This window comes from Ischnura elegans, chromosome 9 (genome assembly GCF_921293095.1).
Source record: "Ischnura elegans chromosome 9, ioIscEleg1.1, whole genome shotgun sequence".
NCBI lineage: Eukaryota > Metazoa > Arthropoda > Insecta > Odonata > Coenagrionidae > Ischnura > Ischnura elegans.
In genome coordinates, this window is record NC_060254.1 from 102783023 (window position 1) to 102805591 (window position 22569).

At 35.6% G+C, this 22569-nt stretch overlaps 1 protein-coding gene across 1 annotated transcript in view; it reads right to left on the bottom strand.

Annotated features, from left to right (window-relative positions):
• Positions 1-20287, bottom strand: part of LOC124165711 (neurobeachin-like protein 2) — a 196352-nt gene extending 176065 nt beyond the window's left edge. Inside the window, exons 1-19 of the mRNA XM_046543198.1 lie at positions 20111-20287; positions 19462-19689; positions 19067-19216; positions 17662-17875; positions 16403-16491; positions 11494-11643; positions 10779-11000; positions 10417-10503; positions 10063-10194; positions 9436-9545; positions 9079-9277; positions 8515-8614; positions 7517-7649; positions 7268-7432; positions 7061-7148; positions 4868-5017; positions 3009-3201; positions 1221-1402; positions 439-628 (exon numbers count right to left, since the gene is read on the bottom strand). Of these exons, the coding sequence (XP_046399154.1) occupies positions 439-628; positions 1221-1402; positions 3009-3201; positions 4868-5017; positions 7061-7148; positions 7268-7432; positions 7517-7649; positions 8515-8614; positions 9079-9277; positions 9436-9545; positions 10063-10194; positions 10417-10503; positions 10779-11000; positions 11494-11643; positions 16403-16491; positions 17662-17875; positions 19067-19216; positions 19462-19689; positions 20111-20161 (2833 nt within the window). The 5' untranslated portion in view covers positions 20162-20287. The remainder of the gene's footprint in view (positions 1-438; positions 629-1220; positions 1403-3008; positions 3202-4867; positions 5018-7060; positions 7149-7267; positions 7433-7516; positions 7650-8514; positions 8615-9078; positions 9278-9435; positions 9546-10062; positions 10195-10416; positions 10504-10778; positions 11001-11493; positions 11644-16402; positions 16492-17661; positions 17876-19066; positions 19217-19461; positions 19690-20110) is intronic.
• Between the last annotated feature and the right edge of the window lie 2282 nt (positions 20288-22569).

A 22569-nucleotide genomic window follows, 5' to 3' on the forward strand; every position in this document is an offset into this window, starting at 1 on the left:
CAAGAAAAGTCAGGAAGAGGGTAAGTGGTATGTCAACAAAATGAAAAATCCCCAACAAATTCTATGACGATGGGCTCCATTCTTCTGAAAATATTCACTATTTGACAGTAGCTACAACTATTAACTACATCTACGTCAACATATCATAATAGAGTAGGTATAAGGATACATATCTCACATAATGAAGTAATTGAAGTTTAATTTGTATTGTTTTAAGTACATTGTAACCTTGCCATTAGTGCAATTTTATTACAATTATTTTTTATAGACTCATATCGTAAGAGAGATGTTAGGTACTTTTTTCTGGCCAATTATAATCTTTCATGGACAAATGTTTTCCAAAATATACTGGGAGAACATAAAATAAACAAATAAATAATCTCTTTCGTCAAAAAAGTAACCTACATGCTAATAAAGGGTACGAAAAACATGCAATACCAGAAAATGAACTATGTGGCAGAACTTCCCAACCATCAAATTCTTCAGAACCAGCTTTGTCTTTCTCCTGAGAAAGTCGAGGCGAAGGAGTTGGAGGGATATTCTCATCTAGATTTTTATCCAGATTCACCACTGCATTTTCAAGCAATGGGTGCAAGACCAATACACCACCAATTCCATTGAGGGCATCCTAAAAACAGATGAATGCATCTCACGTGAATAAAATTATGAACCAAATACACAAACGATGATATTCTGTTTCTGAATTGACATGCATAAAGATACAGTGAAATTCCCTTCAACTTATTTCTAAGGACCCCCAAAAATGTATACATATACATATAATGCAAAAGAGATAAAAGGCAGAAAACTGTATGCATAGGGAGTCATAAATAAACAGGGCCAAATGAAAATGGTACAAAAAACAGGAGGATGCAAAATGAGATACCAATAGAAGAAAATATTCCCGAAATTATTTGAAAAAATAATAACATCTCTTCCTTTAAAAATTAATATCTATGGTAAACAATATATGCTGCATAACTAAGAAGGTTTTCCAGTGTTCTCCGCATTTGCTTCATTGCAGCAAGGAGCTAACACAGATGAAATCTAGAAACCCAACCAAACATTTGTTGCAATGCCACAGAAACTGTCATCAACTTCATGCTACACTGTCCACCTAAAACAGTCATTTTTCAGCAATCATTTTGAAAAAGATGGACAAAAGGATCTTGTGATTCAGGCTGAAGACTAATCACTGACTGTGAGTGTAAAATGCTTACCTTTACAGTTTGGGTGCAGCATAAGGTTCCTTCAACGTGGCCATTGTGTTTCCCACCAGGGGCAAGGTCTGGACAGTTGTGTTTCCAGCAAGCACTAGGAGAATAGCACAAAACTAGCCTGTTGGTAAAGTCTGTGAGCTCCATTGTGTCATCCACTGCATTAACAGCCCAATAGTCTGGCCCTGCAAAATGATCGATAAGTTCAAAAAAACATACACAAAACTAAGGTCTCCACACATTCAGTGGCAAAGTGTTCAGTCATTTGCTGATGACTAAACCAAATTGAAAAGTATTGAGGAGACTTAAGGAGAGGTCAGATAACTATTTAAAGTAAAGGTGCAAGGGCAATTAATCCATTTGTTGCCAAAGAAATGGCCTAAAAAGATTAAAAACAAGCCATGGATTTGCCTGTTTCCGAGAATCTCTTTTGGTGGAATTTCTGCACACAGTGCCCACCCCCATTAACATATTCAGTCCGGAGCAAGTAAATTACCGTCGTCCCATCCCAAGCCGAGATACATAGCATGTCAATTGACGTGCTCAGCTGGTTGGGCCGGGAGCCCTTTCTCCGCATCCATACGTAATTAATATCCACGTCCGGGTCTTCCGATCGTGCGTAAGGCCTCCAGCAAGCTTCCCTCTTTTGAACCATGTGAGCTGTTTGTAAAAAGCAGCGTTTGAACAGAAGTTATGGCGTGGAAACCTTCCTCTGTTTTTCTCTCATATTTTAACGGCCGATTTTGATAACTTTAATAAAAATCGGGTCTGCATCGAATGTGTTAATCCCCTCCATTGAAGACAGATATGGCATTTCATTAGGCTAGTCATTTCTGAGGCCAGCTCATCCCTGCTCATAGAGTTTCTATGGGTCATTTTCAGCAGCTCTCATTAGGAAAGAAGAGCAAAGTTTGACAGCACAGTGCCACATGGAGAGTTCAATCACTTTCCACCCAGTTGCAAGGTAACACCTAACAGCAAGCTGGAGAATGATTTTGCCCAGTTGAATGCAAATCATAGGGACAAATAGGAAAACATAAGTAATTCCGTGAAAAATGTTTGAAACCAAATAAAAGCAGCAAATCATCTTACAATTTTGATAGAGGTTGCGTGTGCCAGTCACAAAAACTCCCACAAAATGAAAGATTTTGTCTGTAAAATCAACTTAAAAAGTTAGCAAATGCAAATATAGCCCTTTCATCCAAGTTATTAATTTTTTACTGATGCCTGTATTTCTTTATTTCCATACTGATATCTTTGCAAAGAGAGCCTTGGCCTATAGGAAGAGGGGGCTGGATTGTGGCCTCATCTGGGCCAGGTATGCATAAGAAACAAATCAAATCAAATCCCCAGATGGCAAGGCAATTAAATAAAACTAGAAAGTAAGAATGACTGTGAAATAAATGGTTTTATCTAACACCTTAAGATTATCATATTGTAGCGATAGAATTAATTATCTTATCACTATTTACAGTTTCGTTTACTTTCTTTATTCTTCCTCTTTATCTTTTTAAGTACAAAAAATTACATAAACTTCCGTGTTCTATCTCTTTCGTCCCCAAACATGAAAAACAACCCATTATCGGTTTTTTCCATAACTTTTATGTGGAGTTATTGAGGGTTTTCTATTCCATTTATAACATACACGTCAAGATATACAGGCACACCACAAAGCACGTGATTCATTATTCCATGACAGCACTCATAAAATCAATCTTTCATTTTACATAATCCCGCCACCTAATAGGTAATTTGTTTCCCAACTCTACTGAACATCTCAAGACAACTCACCAGATGAATGCAACATCTTGATCTGGTGATTTGATAGACAATCGTGAAACAGCGCAACTTGGCCAAGATGCCCCTTCAAACATGTTGGCGGGCCCCACACAGAATCTTGAGCTCCAGCTGGAACACTCTTCACGTGAGGTGGATCTTGTTGAGGATGGAGGGACCCAATTGGCCCTTGCATCAATCCCGGAACCTGTGATATTGAAGATGCCACTTGATACAACAACATAAATACATACTCTATCAGGAAATATATTTAAGTACCCATCAAATATCAAGAGCTATTATGGATATGGTTGGAAGAAAATTACTTTGCTTTTCTACAAAACACTCGGCAATAAAGTGTGTGTTTTGTAGAAAAGCAAAGTAATTTTCTTCCAACCATAAAATGGAATTCTACAAAGTAAAGGCCTCAAAAATTCAGTGCATCAAGAGCTATTCTTTATTGATTATTGAGAAATTGTGAGGATATCATGTAATTTAATTATTTATTTATTGAATTATGTATTCAAAAACAGCTAAAATGGCCTTTACATTGAATACACAACATAAAATCTGCAGCTTTAACAAATATAAACTATAAAAAAACTATGAAAAGGATATAAAAAAGAAAAAAAAGGGATTCAGTAGATGTCTTTTCGAAGCTGCTTCTTGAATAATCTGATGGGTAATGAAAGATCCAGGGAAGGGTGAGTAGTTGAAATGGCATTGAAAGAGGTAGGGAGTCTGTAAAAAAGTGATCTCTGAGAGAGAGAAAGACCAAATTTAGGTTGGTGTAGTAGGTGGTTATTACGGAGGAAGTTGGTGGGAATGTGGAGTGAAAAGAAAGGCAGCATTTCTGAGGATCGGAACTTGCCATTTAATGCATTGTAAATGAAGGAAATATCATGAAAATTCCTACGGGAGGATAGTGGGACCTATGATAGGGCAGACAGTACTTCAGAGTGAGAAGAATTTTGGAGGTGAGGACCACGGTGTCGGATATTGGTCTGATTGAAGGAAAATTGAAGGATATTTACACCAAATATCAAATTCACCAAGAAAAAATCATTCAGCTTAGCCCAGATTCGAGCCTGAAACTCCAGCGTCATCTATTAGGAAGTTGAAATATGGCCCTTATTTTATTGACTCAGATTACCTGCAATGAGCATAATACAATATAATAATGGCCACGAACACTTACTACTTGGAAAGTATTAAGTATGCATTTGAGAGAGAGAGGAATTGCATCGGAGTTTTCAAAATTTACTGCATTATTTTACATAAATAGGAACATATTCAATACAGATACATAATGAACACAACTGAATAGCAAGAGTGTGAGCATGGCAAAATGCCTCCCCTGACGACACCCATCGGGTACAAGGCACTCACTTAACACACGTAGTAGATTGCTTGATCACACTATCTTCGAAACCCTCCCCCATTCCCTAACCAATCCTCCATGAGCAGGAGAACAAGCAGCAATTGGCATGAGACAAAGCCAATGAGCAATGGAGGAAGGATGGAGAAAAGCAACGTAGGGACATGCATACTGTGCACCATGTCAAGTGAGTGTGTGTCATACGATGACATGATTTTATGTCTATTGAACAAAGGCTGGTCCTCCAGAATAGAGTCATTCTGATCAATAAAAATCTCTACCCTTTGCAATGACTCCATAGGCAAATACTACCACACTAATAAATCTTTAAATGCTTGGGAGGATTTGATTTTTTTCAAATTGTCAGACCTGGGTCTACTTTTTCACGCCATAAGCTGTGGATTGTAAAAATGACAGCTCACTAAAATCAAACATTAAACAGAACAACTTGGTAAAATAACATTGAGAATAACTTCATAGGAAAATAAAAACTTACCAAATATGTGAGTGATGAATATATAGCCTTGGGAAGCACATGTGCATCGCTTTCCTTTTCATCCTTATTTTCCCCTTTCCCTGAGACTTTCTTTCCACCAACCACACCTGACCTCTGCACAATGGATCCAATATGACAGTAGATGTATGGCTATCACATGAAATTTCAAATTTATACATCAGTGTTTACACATTAACAAAGACTCACAAAATAATATAAAAATTACAACAATCAAAGTTAAGAAAACAAATTTATCATCTTTCACAAGCTGTAAATAATCAATAAAGAAATACATAGGTAATCATTTTTCTCCACTCTATTAGCAAGTGAATTATGTAAATTAGAGCATGCATTTACACACATTTGCTTCAACATTTTGTCTTATGGAATTATTTCCTGGGGAATGTCCACAGGCTTTCGTTGAGTTTTTCAATGCACATGAGAAAAATAAGAAATGAGGTAAAGATCCCCCTGGAAACTTCCAAGTAATGGAAGTGTTCGACTGCGCTAATACTGGTGCTTTAAACTTTAGAGGTGTACCACTGAGCTGATGCTAAGCGTTAATAATGTTTTTTTCACATCTGTGACTGTCAGGCACATTGCACCTGAACTAAACTATTCCAATAATGGCCTGACAAAGGGTTAAGTTACCTTCTTTGTATATATATCACCAAAGAATGTATTTTAACCCTTTCGCTGCTGTTCAATCTCCGAAAACCTTCTCCTCACATGTGGCGAAAAGGTTAAAATGCGTTTCGTGGGCCCATTGAGCAGGTACTTCAATAATGGGCGTGGTATACCCTCCACAGGGTCGCTAATCCGGGACACATTCCTCGACGAGCTCACCCTCGCAGGACCTTCTCATCGACCATACCAGCCTCCCTCCCGAAAAGTGACCGCTCTGACTGCAATTTGAAAATCAATCAATGAATCTGATCATCAAAAAATGATTGCTTGCATCGCACTCCTGCCAATCAAGCAATCAAGTATGTCTTTGAACCGTGTTTATGCGATGAAAAATATCGATTTTATTAACTTTGCTAAAAACGTGGCTACGGACCAATAGAAAATGGCCACTTTAGCAAAGTTAACAAAACCATTATTTTTCGTCCAATTGTATTAGGCTCAACTATGTGGAAATTAATACACGAAAATGAAAAGGAGACTTCGTTGATTTCCACAGATTTATTTTGTCCGTACGACATGTTTCGAACCATAGAGGTCATTATCAACTGACCTCTATGGTCCATATTCTGACCTCTATTTTATGTATATATATATATATATTTATCGTTCATATAATGACCTCTATGGTTCGAAACATGTCGTACAGACGAAATAAATCTGTGGAAATCAACGAAGTCTCCTTTTCATTTTCGTTTCATCATTATTTTTCATCACAGAAACACGGTTCAAAGATGTACTTGATTGCTTGATTGGCAGGAGTGCGATGAAAACAATCATTTTTTGATGATCGGATTGATTGATTGATTTTCAAATTGCAGTCAGAGCGGTCACTTTTTGGGAGGGAGGCCACCCGCTCGGAGGGTCGAAGAGAGGGGCCAGTGTGGGTGAGCTCGTCGAGGATAGGGTCCCGGATTAGCAACCTTTCAGAGTGCTTCGGCAAAAGTGCATGGCAGGGAGGAGGAAAAAGTACGTTCACAGCAGTCTGCTGTGCGTACATACCAGGTACGTTCATAGCAGTGAAAGGGTTAAAGATAATATAACAGACTTAACCACCAATTTGCGAGTGCATGGTCGTACCGCTCACCACAGTGGAGATAGTCATTCATGGCTACTGCACTGCCATGAACAATAAAAGCCCCTATCAGATGGCAACAAAGAAATGAAACTCTTTGCCTCTAAGCATTAAAAATGGCCCTATGAGGGTATCATTAAAGTCAAATTTGAAAATTTTCCTGGTAAATAAATAATACTATAGCATGAATAGGTTTATTGAGGAATCTAATCTCAGAGAAGAGTTTAACTTTGTATGTACATTTATTATGTATTGGACTTGTCCTTCACTTTATGTTGATAAGTCCTAGGATCAATAAAATTTATTATTATTACCAGCCTTATATCTATACTGCAAGTGATTTCAAGTAGAAGGCACCTTTTGCAGAATGCACTTTGACCAGTATAAAATATGTAACTCAATTTAAGGAAATAAATTGAGATTCCTGTACTCACATCTGTTAATGAAGGGAACTTTAAGCATGCACTCAATCGCTGTGTTCCATCAATGGAAACTGTCAAGTGGTTTTGGCCAAAGGGTCTCCTAAAGAAAAATAAAAGAATGCCAGTTGTTACAACATAATAAAACTTTGTATCTAATCAGACTACAAATAAATAACAAATCCATTTGCAGTAAAAAAATATTTTTTTTAAAGCAATTACCTGGCAGCCATGTGACAAATGTAAAGGCTATGCCACTGGCCATCAGTTAGGGGAATGTCAGACACAGTCGCAGCGGAGTAATACTTGTTTGAACTGACGGCAACTGTCAAATCACCACTGCTGGCGAAGAAGATTTCAAAGCCAGAGCCACCACTGGTGTAAAAACTGAAAGGGAACATACATGTTTAAAGAAATGAAATGCCTCAATAGTCGCAAGCATAAAACTCGAATCAAAAGCAAAGACCTTACCTGAAAAGCTGACGCCTGCCTGATTTTGTACTAGATCCATTATTCTCTTGAGCCTCTAAGCGCACCCATGCATGAAATGCCAAGCAATTCCCAATCCCTGGCCACTTCTTAATGCCCGGTACTGCAATGCCATCTGAAATAAGATTTGCATGTTAATGAAACAATATTTACACAGGGTATGAACCCACTGCAAATAAACTGATTCACATTTTTTTCTTCCATTTTTCACACAGTATTTTCCAGTGATTATATGTAACTTAAACACAATTTATAGGCAGGACTTGATCTGCCCTGCAAAGATACAAACTACGGATGGATGGATCCAGGATTTTTTTCGGATCCTTGATTTTCGGATCCGGATCTTTCGGATCGGATATTTTCGGATCCAAATGCATTTTCAAATTCCTGACGCTGAGATTCCCCCAATGATTGGTCAATCTCTTGGGAAGAGTCACACTATGTGCCAGTCGTATTTTGCCTTTTTTTATTTTCCACGGCTGAAATTCTCCTGCGTAACCTATGCGAGAGCTTTTAAACAAAACGGTTCATGAGTAGGACAATGAATCACATGCGACAGCGCATTCGAAGATAGAATCGGAACTCTTTCCACCCTTATGGGGCCATTGCATTCACTGAAGCTATTATTTAAAATTTCGGATCCAGATCTGATGTCTTCTACGACTTTGGATCCGATGTATCCGATGAAGGGCAGTATCCGCGGATATTGGGATCCGAGGTATCCGATCCGACCATCCCTAATAAAAACTTTTAATCATAAAAGGCAAACAATTTCAAAGGGTGATTAGCCATATCATATCAGCTGCAGTCACAATGCATCCATACACACAACTTTCAGGCCACCTTAGAGCAATACTAAAAATCCTGAAATAACAACTATGTATGTACCACATTTCTCTTGCCTTTCACCAAAATTCTTAGCATTTGAAAAGTGAACACAAAACAAATTCTCGAGTGATGTACATGCACGTCATGATTACCTGTGTCCGACTGCACATCCAAGTAGCAGTTGCAATCTATATGGTTTCCTTTCCTAGCAGCTGAATATAAAGCCTGAAGCACATGACTTCTATATGGAAACTGTAGAAAAAAAATATCAAAAATCAATCTTGAACATGAAATACATCAGTTTAAAGTATACCGGGACTAGCTACGGTGATAACTTATATGGGAGTCACCTGCAATGCACAATCGTGCGAAAGATCCACAGAGAAAAAATCATCCGCCTTGACCGCGATTCGAACCCGGATCCCCCGATTTCCGGTCGAGTGCTTTAGCCAGTCAAGCTACCAAGGCATCATTCTTCCCTGTGGATATTTTTGGACAATACCAGACAAGGTGCTCAGCAGTCCAGGAACACCTAGTCCGGTAGTGTCCAAAAATATCCACAGGGAAGAATGATGCCTTGGTAGCTTGAAATGCTAAAGCACTCAACCGGAAATCGTTCGAATCCCGGTCAAGGCGGATGATTTTTTCTCTGTGGATCTTTTGCATGAAATACATCACTTGGTTATAAGAATGAGGACCATAAAATACAAACTCACCAACTGGTCTGAATTACTTTCACCGGGTCGAAGAAGGTAGAACAATTTTTTCAATTCAAGAGGTGTAACAGTATGCTGCAGAAGATCCTCTAAAAATGCTACCAGTTCCACAGCAGCTTCCTGGCTCAATACATCAGCATGGCACGAGAGAGCTTTGCAAATTCCACTGATCACTCCATTCCTGCAAGCCTTCTCTTTGCTAATGGCAATACAATGTAAAGGTTCATCAGCATTTATTTATCCCAATACATAATATAAGTAAAAATTAAAAATGCAAAGGACACCAATATTGCTCTTTTGACCAGAAACAGCCTTTGGCAGTTTCATTAGCATGCTTTTGAACGACCATTAGCTTACCTTAAAAAATGAGAAATGCAAATTTGGTGAAGGGAAGAACAAACTTTCTTTTGTCTGGAAGCTTCGACTACATTCAGGTTCTGGAGTAAAAACATGACCACTTCAATGTTCTGCAAGAAAAGTAAGAAAATATATATTTTTTTAAACTTACAGGGACACAAATATGGCAATAATAACCATTCCATAATTATCTTCCTCCACTCATTGTCACTGATTCTTATAATTGCATTATTTCATGTTGCAAAGAACTCCAAAGCCTATCATTTTGTGCTGATCCAACTTATCACTTTAACAGATTTTTTACGAGAACAATAACTTTTTCAAAGAATTTTGATTCTAAAAGAGTAATTATGAATACTAAAGGACATAAACTTCTCAATGCTAACTCAATTCTTCGTATTTTAGAAATAAATGCGATGGATAATTTCATAAAAAATAGGGCATTAGAAAAAAACTTTATGCAGCAATTTTTCTACAAGTCTATTTGTATTAGTATTTACTTCGTTGAAATTGAATTAGTTCAAGATGCCACAAGGAATGTATTGTGTTCATTTTCTTCACATATATTTACAATTATTACAGCTTCTTTGAAAGCCAAAACTCTGCCGTCAACAAATAAGTAGTCACCTGCAGATAATTCTGGAGTCTTCCATCAACTGCCATTAGGAAGAGAGCTTTCAAAAGATCATCACTCGGCTTCCCAATCGATAGTAATGCATTAAATAATTGGTCATAGCCTCCAGCTTTTGAAAATTTCTCCTGAAATCATCAGAGATACAACAGAGAAATATATTTTTAAGAGGTAAATAAAGATGTCATGAAAATCATAATGTTATAGGTAGAAAATAATTATGAGGAATAATGGCAAAATTAAGAAGTGAATATACATAATTGCATTATTCAATGATTGCATTAACTTCTTTAAATTCTATTACAGGGTACATCCAACTACTCAAAAATATAAATTCAACTGATACCAACCTTTCCTCTGACATTTCCTGAGAGCAACTTAGTCAAAGAATTAACACTTATCACAGCTAATTTTTGTTGAGCAGACGAAGAAAATTCCTAGAAAAGAAGTTTCATAATCACCAAGCTTTTCCTTTAGATCCTTCAGGATAATATAGAAGTTGAATTGTAAAAAATAAATAATCATTGTCACTCAAGAGGGAATAGCATAATAATAACCAATAATGAAATATTTTCAAGACACAAGCATGAATTCAGCATCCCCTAATATTTATTACCACAATTACCATATTTGCCCCACATTTTAAAAAGCCACAATGAGGTGAATAAACACCTGATATGGCGATAGCAGCATAAATATTACTTCAACTTACTTTATTTTCTTCTAGCACAGAAACGATGAGTTCTGGAAAACCACTATTGATGAGGGAATCTTGCAAAGGACTATGAACTCTATCAGACACATCTAGTAAGGAACCTAACGTAGAAATTGAAATAAATAAAATTTTTGGTTTTTCATAAGTCTTCATCTGTGTACAAAGAGTGTTGATAGTGGTATGGTAGAGCTGCAATATCATTCCCAATTCAACTTGTCTCTGTAAAAAAAATGAATAAAAATTGAATCGAAATCCTAGTTCAGTTACCTGTTAGTTCTATCATTCAGAGAAGGATTGAATAACATGGACCTTTAAATGCAGAAAGAATTCAAACACAGAATTTTGAGAATACTTTTCATTCAATTTAATAAAATTCTCTATTTAAGTACATCTCCAAACAAACAAAGGTACCGTATATGTCTGAATATAGTCCCCCCTTTTTTCCAAAAATGCCCATGGTAAAAGTAAAGGGGGGGGGGGACAATATTCAAACGCATTTTTTTTAACTTTTCCCAAAACTGAAGCCTCTAAATTAGGGGGGGGGGTGGACTATATTCAGAGGGGGACTATATTCGGAGGAATACGGTACTTTGAAACAGTGATAAAATGTAGAGAAAAGGTGCTGGAGGTAATGGGAAGTTTTATCAAGCGACCTGATGTACAGCAAAGCAGATATACCTAATGAAATGAATTATGTATGAAGAGCACTAACCTCTTCCGGAGGTGATTTTTGAAGAACATGAGCCATAATGATGAAACACTTAAATGCCACAGCACATACAGACTCATCAGCATCAGCATTAGCTATGACATCCATTAAAATGTTAATCGTTGCTGGACATATTGCACGTAATCCATTGTGCTGAAAAAATAGAATAACACTTTACTCATGGGGGTTCAACTACAGAATTATTCTATGAATGAGGAGAGCAAAATAATTTGAAAAATTATTTACAGTGATATTTACAACTATCTCATCATGCATTTCAAAAATATTGTTATACATAGTTGCAATAAAGTATTCAAATACAAGAAAAAACTATTTTACTTTCTAATTTACTTAAAAATAAAACAGAATATACTGCCACAATGAAAGATAAAAAAATACAGAGAAGTGTTCAGGGATTTAAGGCATTCAAAATCCATAATAATCTGAAGAAATCCATTTAGATCTTTAAATTTTAAACTAAAATAAACACCGTCAATTATTAATTCAATTATAATGTATAAGTCTCTGAGACGAAATGAAAGAAATAAAAAAATTATGCATGGTTTAAATAAATCAACTGGAAAAAATAAGGTTAACACTCAATGATCCTATCAATCAAAATAAAATTACAATGTATGCAGGCAAAAATATCCAAAAACAGGGTTGCTTCAAATTAACATACGAAAAGACACGATTATGAAAATATGAATTGATAACGCAAAGCCAAGGAAAATAAATAGAGGCATTTCAAGTCAAAAAGCAAACACCTGTCCCAACCAACTAGAAAAATAGAATATACTAACGACCAACTAGATATAATTTGGGCCACATGATGCTTGCTTGCCACTTACTTCACATGCAGAAATATTTTCTCAAATATTTTATTATTTCCAGATTTGCAGCTCTTTTTGTTAACCTAAGGCTTTTCAAATTTTTCCCTTAGTTTTTTGGGACATATCTGATGATCAAATTTAGATATAAGTCTTTGAAAATGCTACATTTAATGCATGAGAGAAGATTTTTATAGGCTTCTTGACAAGAGAAGACATAGATAACCACTACAGGAAAATAAGTGCCGAGAGAACTTGCTTGAGGCCAATTAACATACGTTAATATTTAATTAAGACCTAGTGGGATGAGATCCTCATTTATCTAACCTGCTACAATATATGGACACCAAAATGGTATTCACAAAATACGGGCCACAATCCTAAGTATTCCAAATTGTACTTTCCTCAATCTGTTGAGGAGTATACGATAAAGCTTAGTAATAATCAATAGCTTAAAAAAAATTAATATCACCATATTTATAATTCCTTGTTACCACTATAAGAGACATTGAAGAATTGTGAGCCCTCACTACCACAACAAAGATACTGGAAATTCACACCATGTGGAGATACATTATAATGTGGTAATTATTACTAAATAAAAAATACTCATGATAGGTTTAGGACCAAAAATGCAGATGATGAATTAAAACAATCTTGAAAAATGAAAATTATGTATCATTCAGAGAAATAATAATTCATCCAATTAAAAGGATGAAATTCATTCAGATGGGCATAAAGAAACAGTTTAAGACATACATATCTCCCTTAGCATATGTTTCAATGTGTGATGCCCCAAATGTGTACTTGATAGACTTTAGATCTATAAGAATACAGTTCATTATTTAAGCATAATTTTGTAAAAATCATAAACCACATAATATGTATAAAATATTTTTCCAGATTATGTAAAAGGATTAAAAACCATGCCTAGGGAGAATGGCACCAATATCACAAATAATTCAGACATCTACCGAGAAAATAGAAAAGTTTCTATTAGTATGTTGAAGGTCAGCGGCAAATAGTTATGGAAAATATCCTGGTATTTTAGTTAAAATGAAATACCCAGTGAATAAAGTATTTAAAAAGCTTAAAAAAAACAAGGGTTAAAAAAATTACTTATATAAAAGACTCCATAAGGAAAACAGTAAATACCATTGAAAGTGACAACTCCATAAGAATACATATCTAAATATGACGCAAACAGGAGGAAATAAGGTTATGTAAAAAAAAAACCTCATTGAAAAAAATCACCCTTCTCAAATACTAATAGAGAAACAAAAATAATGGGCCAGAGCATAAGAAACATAATAAAATATCATGGCCCAAAACATGAATATCAATATTTTTATTTGTAGCCTATTACAGAAACAAGATATGTACATATCTCTCAGTCTCCTCTCAATTTCAACTTTTATACTCTGTTATACTAGAGATAATACCACAAATATATCATCAAAAAGTTAAGCCTAAATTAAGAGAAGAAAAAAGTGTCAAAATACATCATTCTGTGACTGCAATACATTCAATAAAAAATTTAAATTAAGAGTTAAGGATGGCATAATTATTTCAGGTCCAAAATCATTCCCACTAAAGGTTTACAAAAGTAAAGACATTGATTTTCAAGGTAATTCTAAAAGCCAAGCATAGGTCAAGAAATATAAAAAAGCAGTCAAGCATGTGCACGAAATGGATATTATGCGTAAAAAATATAGAAATGAGCAAACATTTAATGTTTATACAAGTCTTCCAGTCAAAAATGCAACACTACAGATGAAAAATAGCAGTTCTCTTTAATTTATCACTACAAAATCAAAATGCCACTCTTCAGGACTGAGATAAACAGGCAATAGAGTATGCATCAGTATTCTATCAAAAAAAACTATGTATATGTGTGGTCAATGTGACGGGTGCAAAACATGCATTTGGCTAATAAATTTCAACTAAGTTTAGTTTGCAGCCAATTACAAGATCATCCCAAGCAATCCTACGAATTCACTCACCCCAGTGTACAAGGAATGACTTGTACTGTCTAAACTTTGCCTTCTTTCAACTGCTATAGGATCTACACATTCTATTGCACTCTGAAAATTGCAAAGAAATATTTTCATACATTGACACACTCTATTACATTATTCGTTGGTCAAATCATAGGATTCAGAAAACCTTTGTAAAGATTTTGTCAAGGTTTAGCTTTTATTTTAACCCTGAGGTAACTGGAAACATACAGCAAAATATTTTCAAGGAACCTCTGTCATTCAACTTGTTCATTGCATTTATTTCACCTAAGTAATTCCATTTAATTTCATTTAAATCTTAACTATTACTAGCACCAACTATGCATAACCATCACCATTGTTAGATTTCATAGTTAACCTATACCATGAGAGTTTGAAGATCAACAGATGCTATGCCAGAAAAATGTAGCAAGGGTTTGACTTAATCAGGCATGACAAAAAAAGAATTTTTTCCTTGCTTAAATATTATATGTTACAATTATAAATCAATTATTAATTAACTATTATATTGAGTGTAAATCCAAAGAAATAAATCACAATGCAGACAATCTCAATCTTATGTAAAATCGTCCAAAGATCAGATGAAATTTGCTCTCATCTTGATTTGTAGGAGTACCAATACCAGAGTACCGTTAGTTCTGAGATTTTTATTTCATGGCAAAGAGTTAAACAGCCACAGAAGTCACTGTGCACGAAAGAATTTTAAAGAGCATCACCATGACGACAGCTGAGTACATTATCAACATGATCTTGGCCTCACAACAACAACAGAGTAAATATAATTATCGATGGACTCCGAAAATTTTGTTTTAAATGGTGTAATGTTAACTCTAAGTAGAAAAAAATATCAAAAATCAAAACCACATGATACAGCACCTCCACGCCATTTTAAAGCGATTGAGAAGAAAAACTTAGGTTTCGATTGTTTAGGATGCATAAAACTTGAAATTTTACATTTAACGTTAAGAAATAAGAACTTCATTTTATCTGCCGATTATAAATCCCTAAGTTTCATTTGTCATTTTTGCACTAATTTGCCTTATTACTCATTACTTGGCTATATTAACTGTGACCTCTGGAATCATGCCCTGATTTCGTACACCTAGGAAGGTTCCCAATGGATAGTGTAGTTAGGGTTGTATAATCAATAGGATACCAAATATGAAAGATATATTGCACTCTGCAACCCCATTGGGTATGCAGTGGATTATAAGACGATCCACAGTGAAAACAACTGAGGATATCTGCTTATACCAGCACATGATGCAGTTAAGAATTCTGTGCTCCACAACTGCTTTAATGTAGACACAATAGAAAAAGGTTGGGTGCACTTCACCAAGAAACTAGCAAATGTATTTCTTCATGCCTAACACCAAATTTTCTACTTGAGTAACACCGAAACTAATACATTTCAAGTGAACCTTGAGTTAATCCTTAAGAGTACCATCCTATTTTCTAGGTACTGTGTTAATATTGCCGGGCGATTTTTGATGACTTCGCAGTAGTTTAGGAAAAAAATACATTATGTCTCAAATACAGGTGAAGGTAAATATTCATAAATTCAAAGATACCTTTATTATCTGAGGTTTCCTCTTTTTTAAATATTAACTGACAATTTTTTTGACATAGTGTGATGTCAGTAATAAATTCAAACAATACTAATATATTACATTGAAATAAAATTAATAAATATTGAATCATGTAAGGAGAGCTATTGTGCTCCTGACAATTTTGCAAAAGCACCATAGCACACACCAGAAATCTTGGGATTAAGATAAAATGTTTTGAATTTTTTGCAAAAGTTACATTCACTATTCTAATTTAATATCAGGTTAACATCCTAATCGTCTTCAATGCAAAATTTGAGCACATTACTTAACTCTGAATTGAATTTAACAAATGTTTACGTATTTATACACAATGATTTGAAAGCATTATTGTGGAACAGCCAAGTGATCATGAGCCAGACAAAGAAAAAAATTCACCATAACTTAAACTATTCATCAACACTTCAATGAAGAGATCCTTAAATTCTCCAGCAGACAAATTAGAAGATTGCATTACCTGAGCAGCAGATATTGTTCCTCCAAGAATGTGGATGAGATCACTACATAGCCAGGGCATCTTTTTCATCATGGATGTTTGGAAACAATCTGAAAAAGAAAGAAGTCAAATTATCAAGTCCTCACAGAGTTTTAAGAAAGCAACAAGGGCAGAGTACCAATGATTGGCTCCATGAAGGGTGACATGCACCCAAACAATTGAATAGCAAAGATTGAGAAAAAAACCTTGAAACATCTAAGTAATACATAAAATAGGTATTCATACAGAAAATTAGATATCCTGGAAAATTTTAGCTCCAGCTAAGATACTGAAAATACAGTTAACATTTTTCATACTCAATTCCACTTGCTAACTGCCAAAATGCTGGCTATTCCGACATCCAATTTCGTAAACATTTTTGAGATGATTATTTTAACAAATACATACTACGGAATCTTGTAACTAAGGAAATATTTTCATGGCTAGAATAATCCATTTCATTGCATAGGGCCTGGTCACACAACATGCACAAGTATGATAATAATGTCGTCTTTATTTCACAAGCAAATTTAGGACTAGATGGTCCTCTCTTACAATTAACTTGTTTGACAATCACATACATCCATGCCCTGGATGGTGGTCAAACCATCCAGGTGGGATTCGAACCCGCGACCTCTAGGTTAGCATTTGGGGACTTTTACCCCGGAGCCACTGAGGGTGGCAAATATATGAACGAAAGCATGAATGAAAGAAGGAATGTGAAAGTGAACTGCCTAACCATCAAACTAGTGCGTCTTGATCAGAATGCACGACCAGAAAATAGAGCATCTTCTCATTTGTGCTATATTTGTAATATTTAAAATCCTGCCGCATGCACGGCAGAGAAATGCACCTTTGGCTTTCTAGACCCCAGACCACTGTGCCTGCGCAGACCACTACGCTATCCAGGTTCCTTGATTCAAAAGGCCATTGTATCGAGGCTCATGGTACTAGATGTTATGCGGTCCATCAAGGATGGCAACGCGAGGGATAAAGGACTTCAGTTAAGCCACAGCCGGTTGAGAGCCACAAACCTACTCTATAGCACAACATTGCGCTATATGTAATATTTCAAATCCTGCCGCGTAAATTGCGGTAAAATATATCTTCTCATTTGGTTCATGCATTTAGACGAGTCACATTGAGTTCCAACAAAGCTGTTAGGGCTTGACACACAAAATTGTGTACATCAATGCATTGAGCGACGAGTCATTCAGAGCCATATTGATGCACCTACTTACCATATATGAATGGAATCACCTCCATATGAAGAAGAGCAGAGTGAAGGGGGAGGTTGCAAGGGTCAGGCTGTGGGGATCCCTTTATGAAATCTCTCCATGTCAAATACGGATCATACAAGCACTCCAGAAAGCAGCAGAAACAGGATAAAAATTGTGCCCTGGGCACTCTGAGTTGTTCCTTTGTAGCTTCATTTGCACCTTCTTCGGATAATTCCTAGGGGAATAATTAATGACAACATTAAATAATTGTCAAGTAGTGAGTCAACATGAAGGACCAATTATATAAAGACAAATGTAGATCCACAATACAATACCCAACTTGTAGGTTTCCCAAAATGATAGGTATTCCTCCATTAAAATGCAACTAAAACACTCAAATAAAATTTCCTGGAAAAACTTAAATTGAAGGGAGAAAAGGGAGGCTGAAATGGTTAGAGAATAACTACTTATTTTATCCAATAATAAATTTCTTTTTGATATTTTCAAATTGTCTCTCAGATGAGACAATTTTTATCAGAAGAAACTATAAATATAAAAAATGCAATAGTATCCACAACATGGTAGGTGGAATCAGTGGTGGATCTATGGGGGGGCAAAGAGGGCTATGCCTTAATTTTATTGCCTTGATATTTTACAATCCTGTGACTAAAAAAAAGATGTTAAGAGCGCTGGATTTTGGGTGCCCAATTTACACTGGATAGAATGGTAATTTTTTCCGGCCCCTACCACTGCTGGAATTTTGGTGCTAGACTACTAGACTCCTGTAACATTTCTGCAAATGGCACCAGGTTACATAAAGATATGGAAAAATAAATCAAGAAAGCTTTAGGTGTTGAGGCAACTATGCTCATTAATAATTAAACGCCTTCACTGGGGCAAGACTACAGAGACAGTGAAGTCCCTTCTTCCATGTAACTGCCAAGATCAAAGCCAGTGATGAAGGACAATGAGATTAAAGCAAAAGTGGTATTAACACGGAGATTTCTCTTTCACCAGAAGGTGAGGAAACAGTCCCACAGTAACTTAAACTCCTTCACCTTATTTCAAAAACATCAACATCCTGAAGCCAAGAGTATGTTTAAATCAGACTTATAGATATTCAAGAGCATAAATGTGAAAAAGACATGAAATGGTTAATTTCATCTTTCTTTCTAGGAGGAGGATTCATCATTGCAACCACAAACCTAAAGATTTTATGACACATTACCATTTCTAATTAATGAATAAAATCCTTAGAGCACAACAATTCCTTCAATGTTGGCAAAAAGAAAAATACATTAGATAGATATTAATATATCTATAGATACTGGCAGAAAGACCAATGTCTATATAACCGCAGACTCATCATACGACTTAAGCTTAAGGTGAAAGAAAAGGTCAACTTAAAACAAGGACCGAAACATACCTGGTGTATGACAGCTGCTGCTATTCCCACAATTAAGCTGACATATTCACATGAGGCCACGAATGGTATATTATCAAAATTGCGGCAAATAATTATCAGACACCTGATAATCTTTTCCAGCTTTTTCAATCCTTCAACATCCAGTCCATCCTAGGGTGTTGAGTATGCACATTAATTCGTACTCAAGCCATTGTAAACCCAAATATTTGTCAAAAATAAACCATCATTGCTATTTACACACTAAAAATAAAATTCCATATATTCTCGCCAATAATTCAGCACCTCTATATCAATGACGTTTTTTAACGAACATCATACACATCAACGGAAACTACAAGCAAAATTCAAGTTCATATCAGTCACCCATGAATTTATAAAACAAACACATATGTAACCTTTTCTGTTTCATCCTTGGCTAAGAAGATGAACTTCGCAAGGGCTGGAAGCAGTTCATCGGGAAGTGCTGAGAGGTGTGGTCCATCGTCCGATTTGACTTCAGACGAAGAGAGATTCCACATCCATGAAGAAGGCAGTGCGATGGGATCATGGTACTCGATATTTAACTGCGACTCCCAGTATGACACAAAATCATTTATAAAACTGTGAAACGTCTTTTCGTCGTTCTGGAATAAAATAAACTAACTAAGTAACTTATTCTCAAATAAAAATTGCCTACAATAACAGGCAAAAGAGGTACAAAAAATGTTTTCACACCCTGAACCAACGGTGCCGCTGACGTACACCGTTTAATTAACTAATTAGACAGCAAAAATTTACGATCACATTTTTCAAGCGACAGTTCAGATCGACGATAGACAGTAAAGAACATTAAATTCCGTAGTATGTCCCAAGATTTCATTGATTTTTAAATATAATAGACTCAAACGGGTGTTGAAGATGTATGAATTGACCTCCACTTTTGCCAATTATGCGCCGGAAAGTACAACTCTCAGTACTCCTCAAAATAAATAAATAATACATTTATGAAACCAGAAATAATTCAAGAATAGACACCGACAAGGAAAACACTAATCATTATCTTACAGAAGAAATATACTTGGTCCACTGGTCAAGAAGGACAGCCGGGGTTTCCATTTTAATTAGGTCCTTCAATATCTGCCTGATTTACATCAGCATTCATGTCGTACTTAAATCATTCCGGAAACATTCTACCAGAATATAAAATCGAAATACTAAAGTGCGCTCCTCTCCTTCCTGACTTATCGCACCTGTCACAACACGGCCGTGGACTAACAGATGAACGACGTTCGCCGATATGTTTACATACTAGCGCGGCTCATTCAAAAAACCTAAGCGTTAGCTTTAGTAAACTGTGGGCATATTATCTATCGTAAACTAAGTAATTGTTGGACTATTACATTCACCATTAATAAAAATGAAAATTACACACATATTTTTGCTGGATTAGTGACAAAAAAATTTGAAAAAGTATAAGATGAGAGAGAAAAATTGAGACGGCTTATAACTTCACTTTGTCGCAATAGACGTCAGCTTGACCACCTATGTCTTAAAAAGATCCATAATAACTACCAGCTGTTCATGGCTGCCGTCAACTGATACCATTTTATATTTTCTGGCATAATGTTAGTGCCAGCTGGTACGAAAAATTCTGAATTGATAGTAATCTCTAATGTGATTTTCTCATTGTAAAGAAGAGACAATATTGTAAGATCAATTGATAGAGCGTAAAATATTTAGACATACAACGTCAAGTTAAATTAGAAAGAAAACGACGGATGGTACCATAAATTAGGTTATAAAATTGAAAATTTTTGGCAAAAAAATTAATTGAGAAATAAAAGTCGGGGAATGAATTTTTTTTAAACTGAATCATTGACAATTGGAATGAGTCTAATCACTGAAATCAATCTGATTTAGAAAAAGGTATACTAATTAAATTAATAATATTTGGTATGAGATACTAAACTCAGGGATGTTTTTATCATTTGGCATACACTATGTGGTTGTTAGCTAGAGTGCTATGGGCAGGGGCGGTCTTGCCAGGTCAGCTGGTCAGCAATCGCAGAGGGTCCCAAGCTTGGGGGACTCTCACAATACTAGTGAAGCGTAAATGAAAGGTGTAATAAATAAAGACTCAGATTACCTAAACCAAAGTTTTTTTGCAATCATAAAATAATGTTTTCATTAGTTGCTTTATTTACAACATACTATAAGTGAAAAAAGATTAGATAAAAAATAAATAAAATAAAGTGTCAGAAGATAAAAGGGAACCTGATGCTTTTTTGAAAGAGTAATTTGAAAAGGTTATTTACGAGGTTTTTTTGGACTTCAATGCTGTTTCAAAAAACAAATTCACTAAATAGATGATAAAACCATATCTGGGAAGCATGGGATTCTTAATTCTTGATCCAATCCATAAGACCTAAGTTATCTGAGTAATAGACAGCCTGGTGAAGATAATAGGGTACCTAGTTTCCTTCATCAAAGAAAACGAAAGGCATTGATTGTGATTCGTTGCCCACCATTAGGTGTATTCATAATATACAAATTATTTGGTTTAAGAAATACCTGTTTAGAGGAGCGGCAATGGTCAATTTTATTCTCATTTGAAAAACGCAAGATTGGCACCCATGCGATTCAACTCCACGTGACGTCACAGGGACATAGTTTCTATATGAGTAGTTAGGAGTTTTACATCGTCTGAGATTACCAATGCATGCATGAGGCACATAGCTCAGGGTAACATCTCTTAATAATCGCCTATTAAAACTGGCTAAGGTAGGAAAGTTTTCTTCGTTTGATAAGGTATTAATAATCCTTATTTAAGCCAAGCACTATAAACAGCTAGCAGGGTACTCTACTACCTGCTAGCATCCTGCATCGTATCAGTGCTCAAAGCCAAAGAGTTTTCCCTGCATTCATACTTAGCCGTCGCATTTTTGCGCACTAGAAAATTTTCACTTTTCATTTATCGCAAAAAATATATATCGTCATTTAAAATCTAAAAGCATGAAATACGTACTCCAGGAGTAATAATCTTTCGATTTAGGCAATAAAAAATAATAGAAAACCACCCTATTTTAATCACAGTCGTTGAAAAGAAGCAACAAAATGAATTTTTGGGATGATGACGATAAGAGTTTACAAGGAGGCGATGAAAACTCATTGGCAAGAATCTGCATTATAATCAGCAGAGGTATATCCACTTCTTTTTGGATTTCAAGATGGCATTTGGCAGAGCAAACTGGGATAGATTGATGAATAATCAGTTGAAAAACTAAGTATATACATCAGTGGGAGAGAGATTCCATCTGCAATTCATACTTCAAGGTTCTAGTATCATTATGAAAGTGTCTTTGCAAGGGGTCTTTGGTAGGAGTAACCAAGGATTTATTTGACGAATAGGTACACATTTTTACAGAGTGATCAATTTAACTTAATTGGCCTCATTATTACGAATGATGACAACTGTGAAAAAGACAAGTGGGCACAAAGAATTCTAATGGAAGACCTTGAAAGAG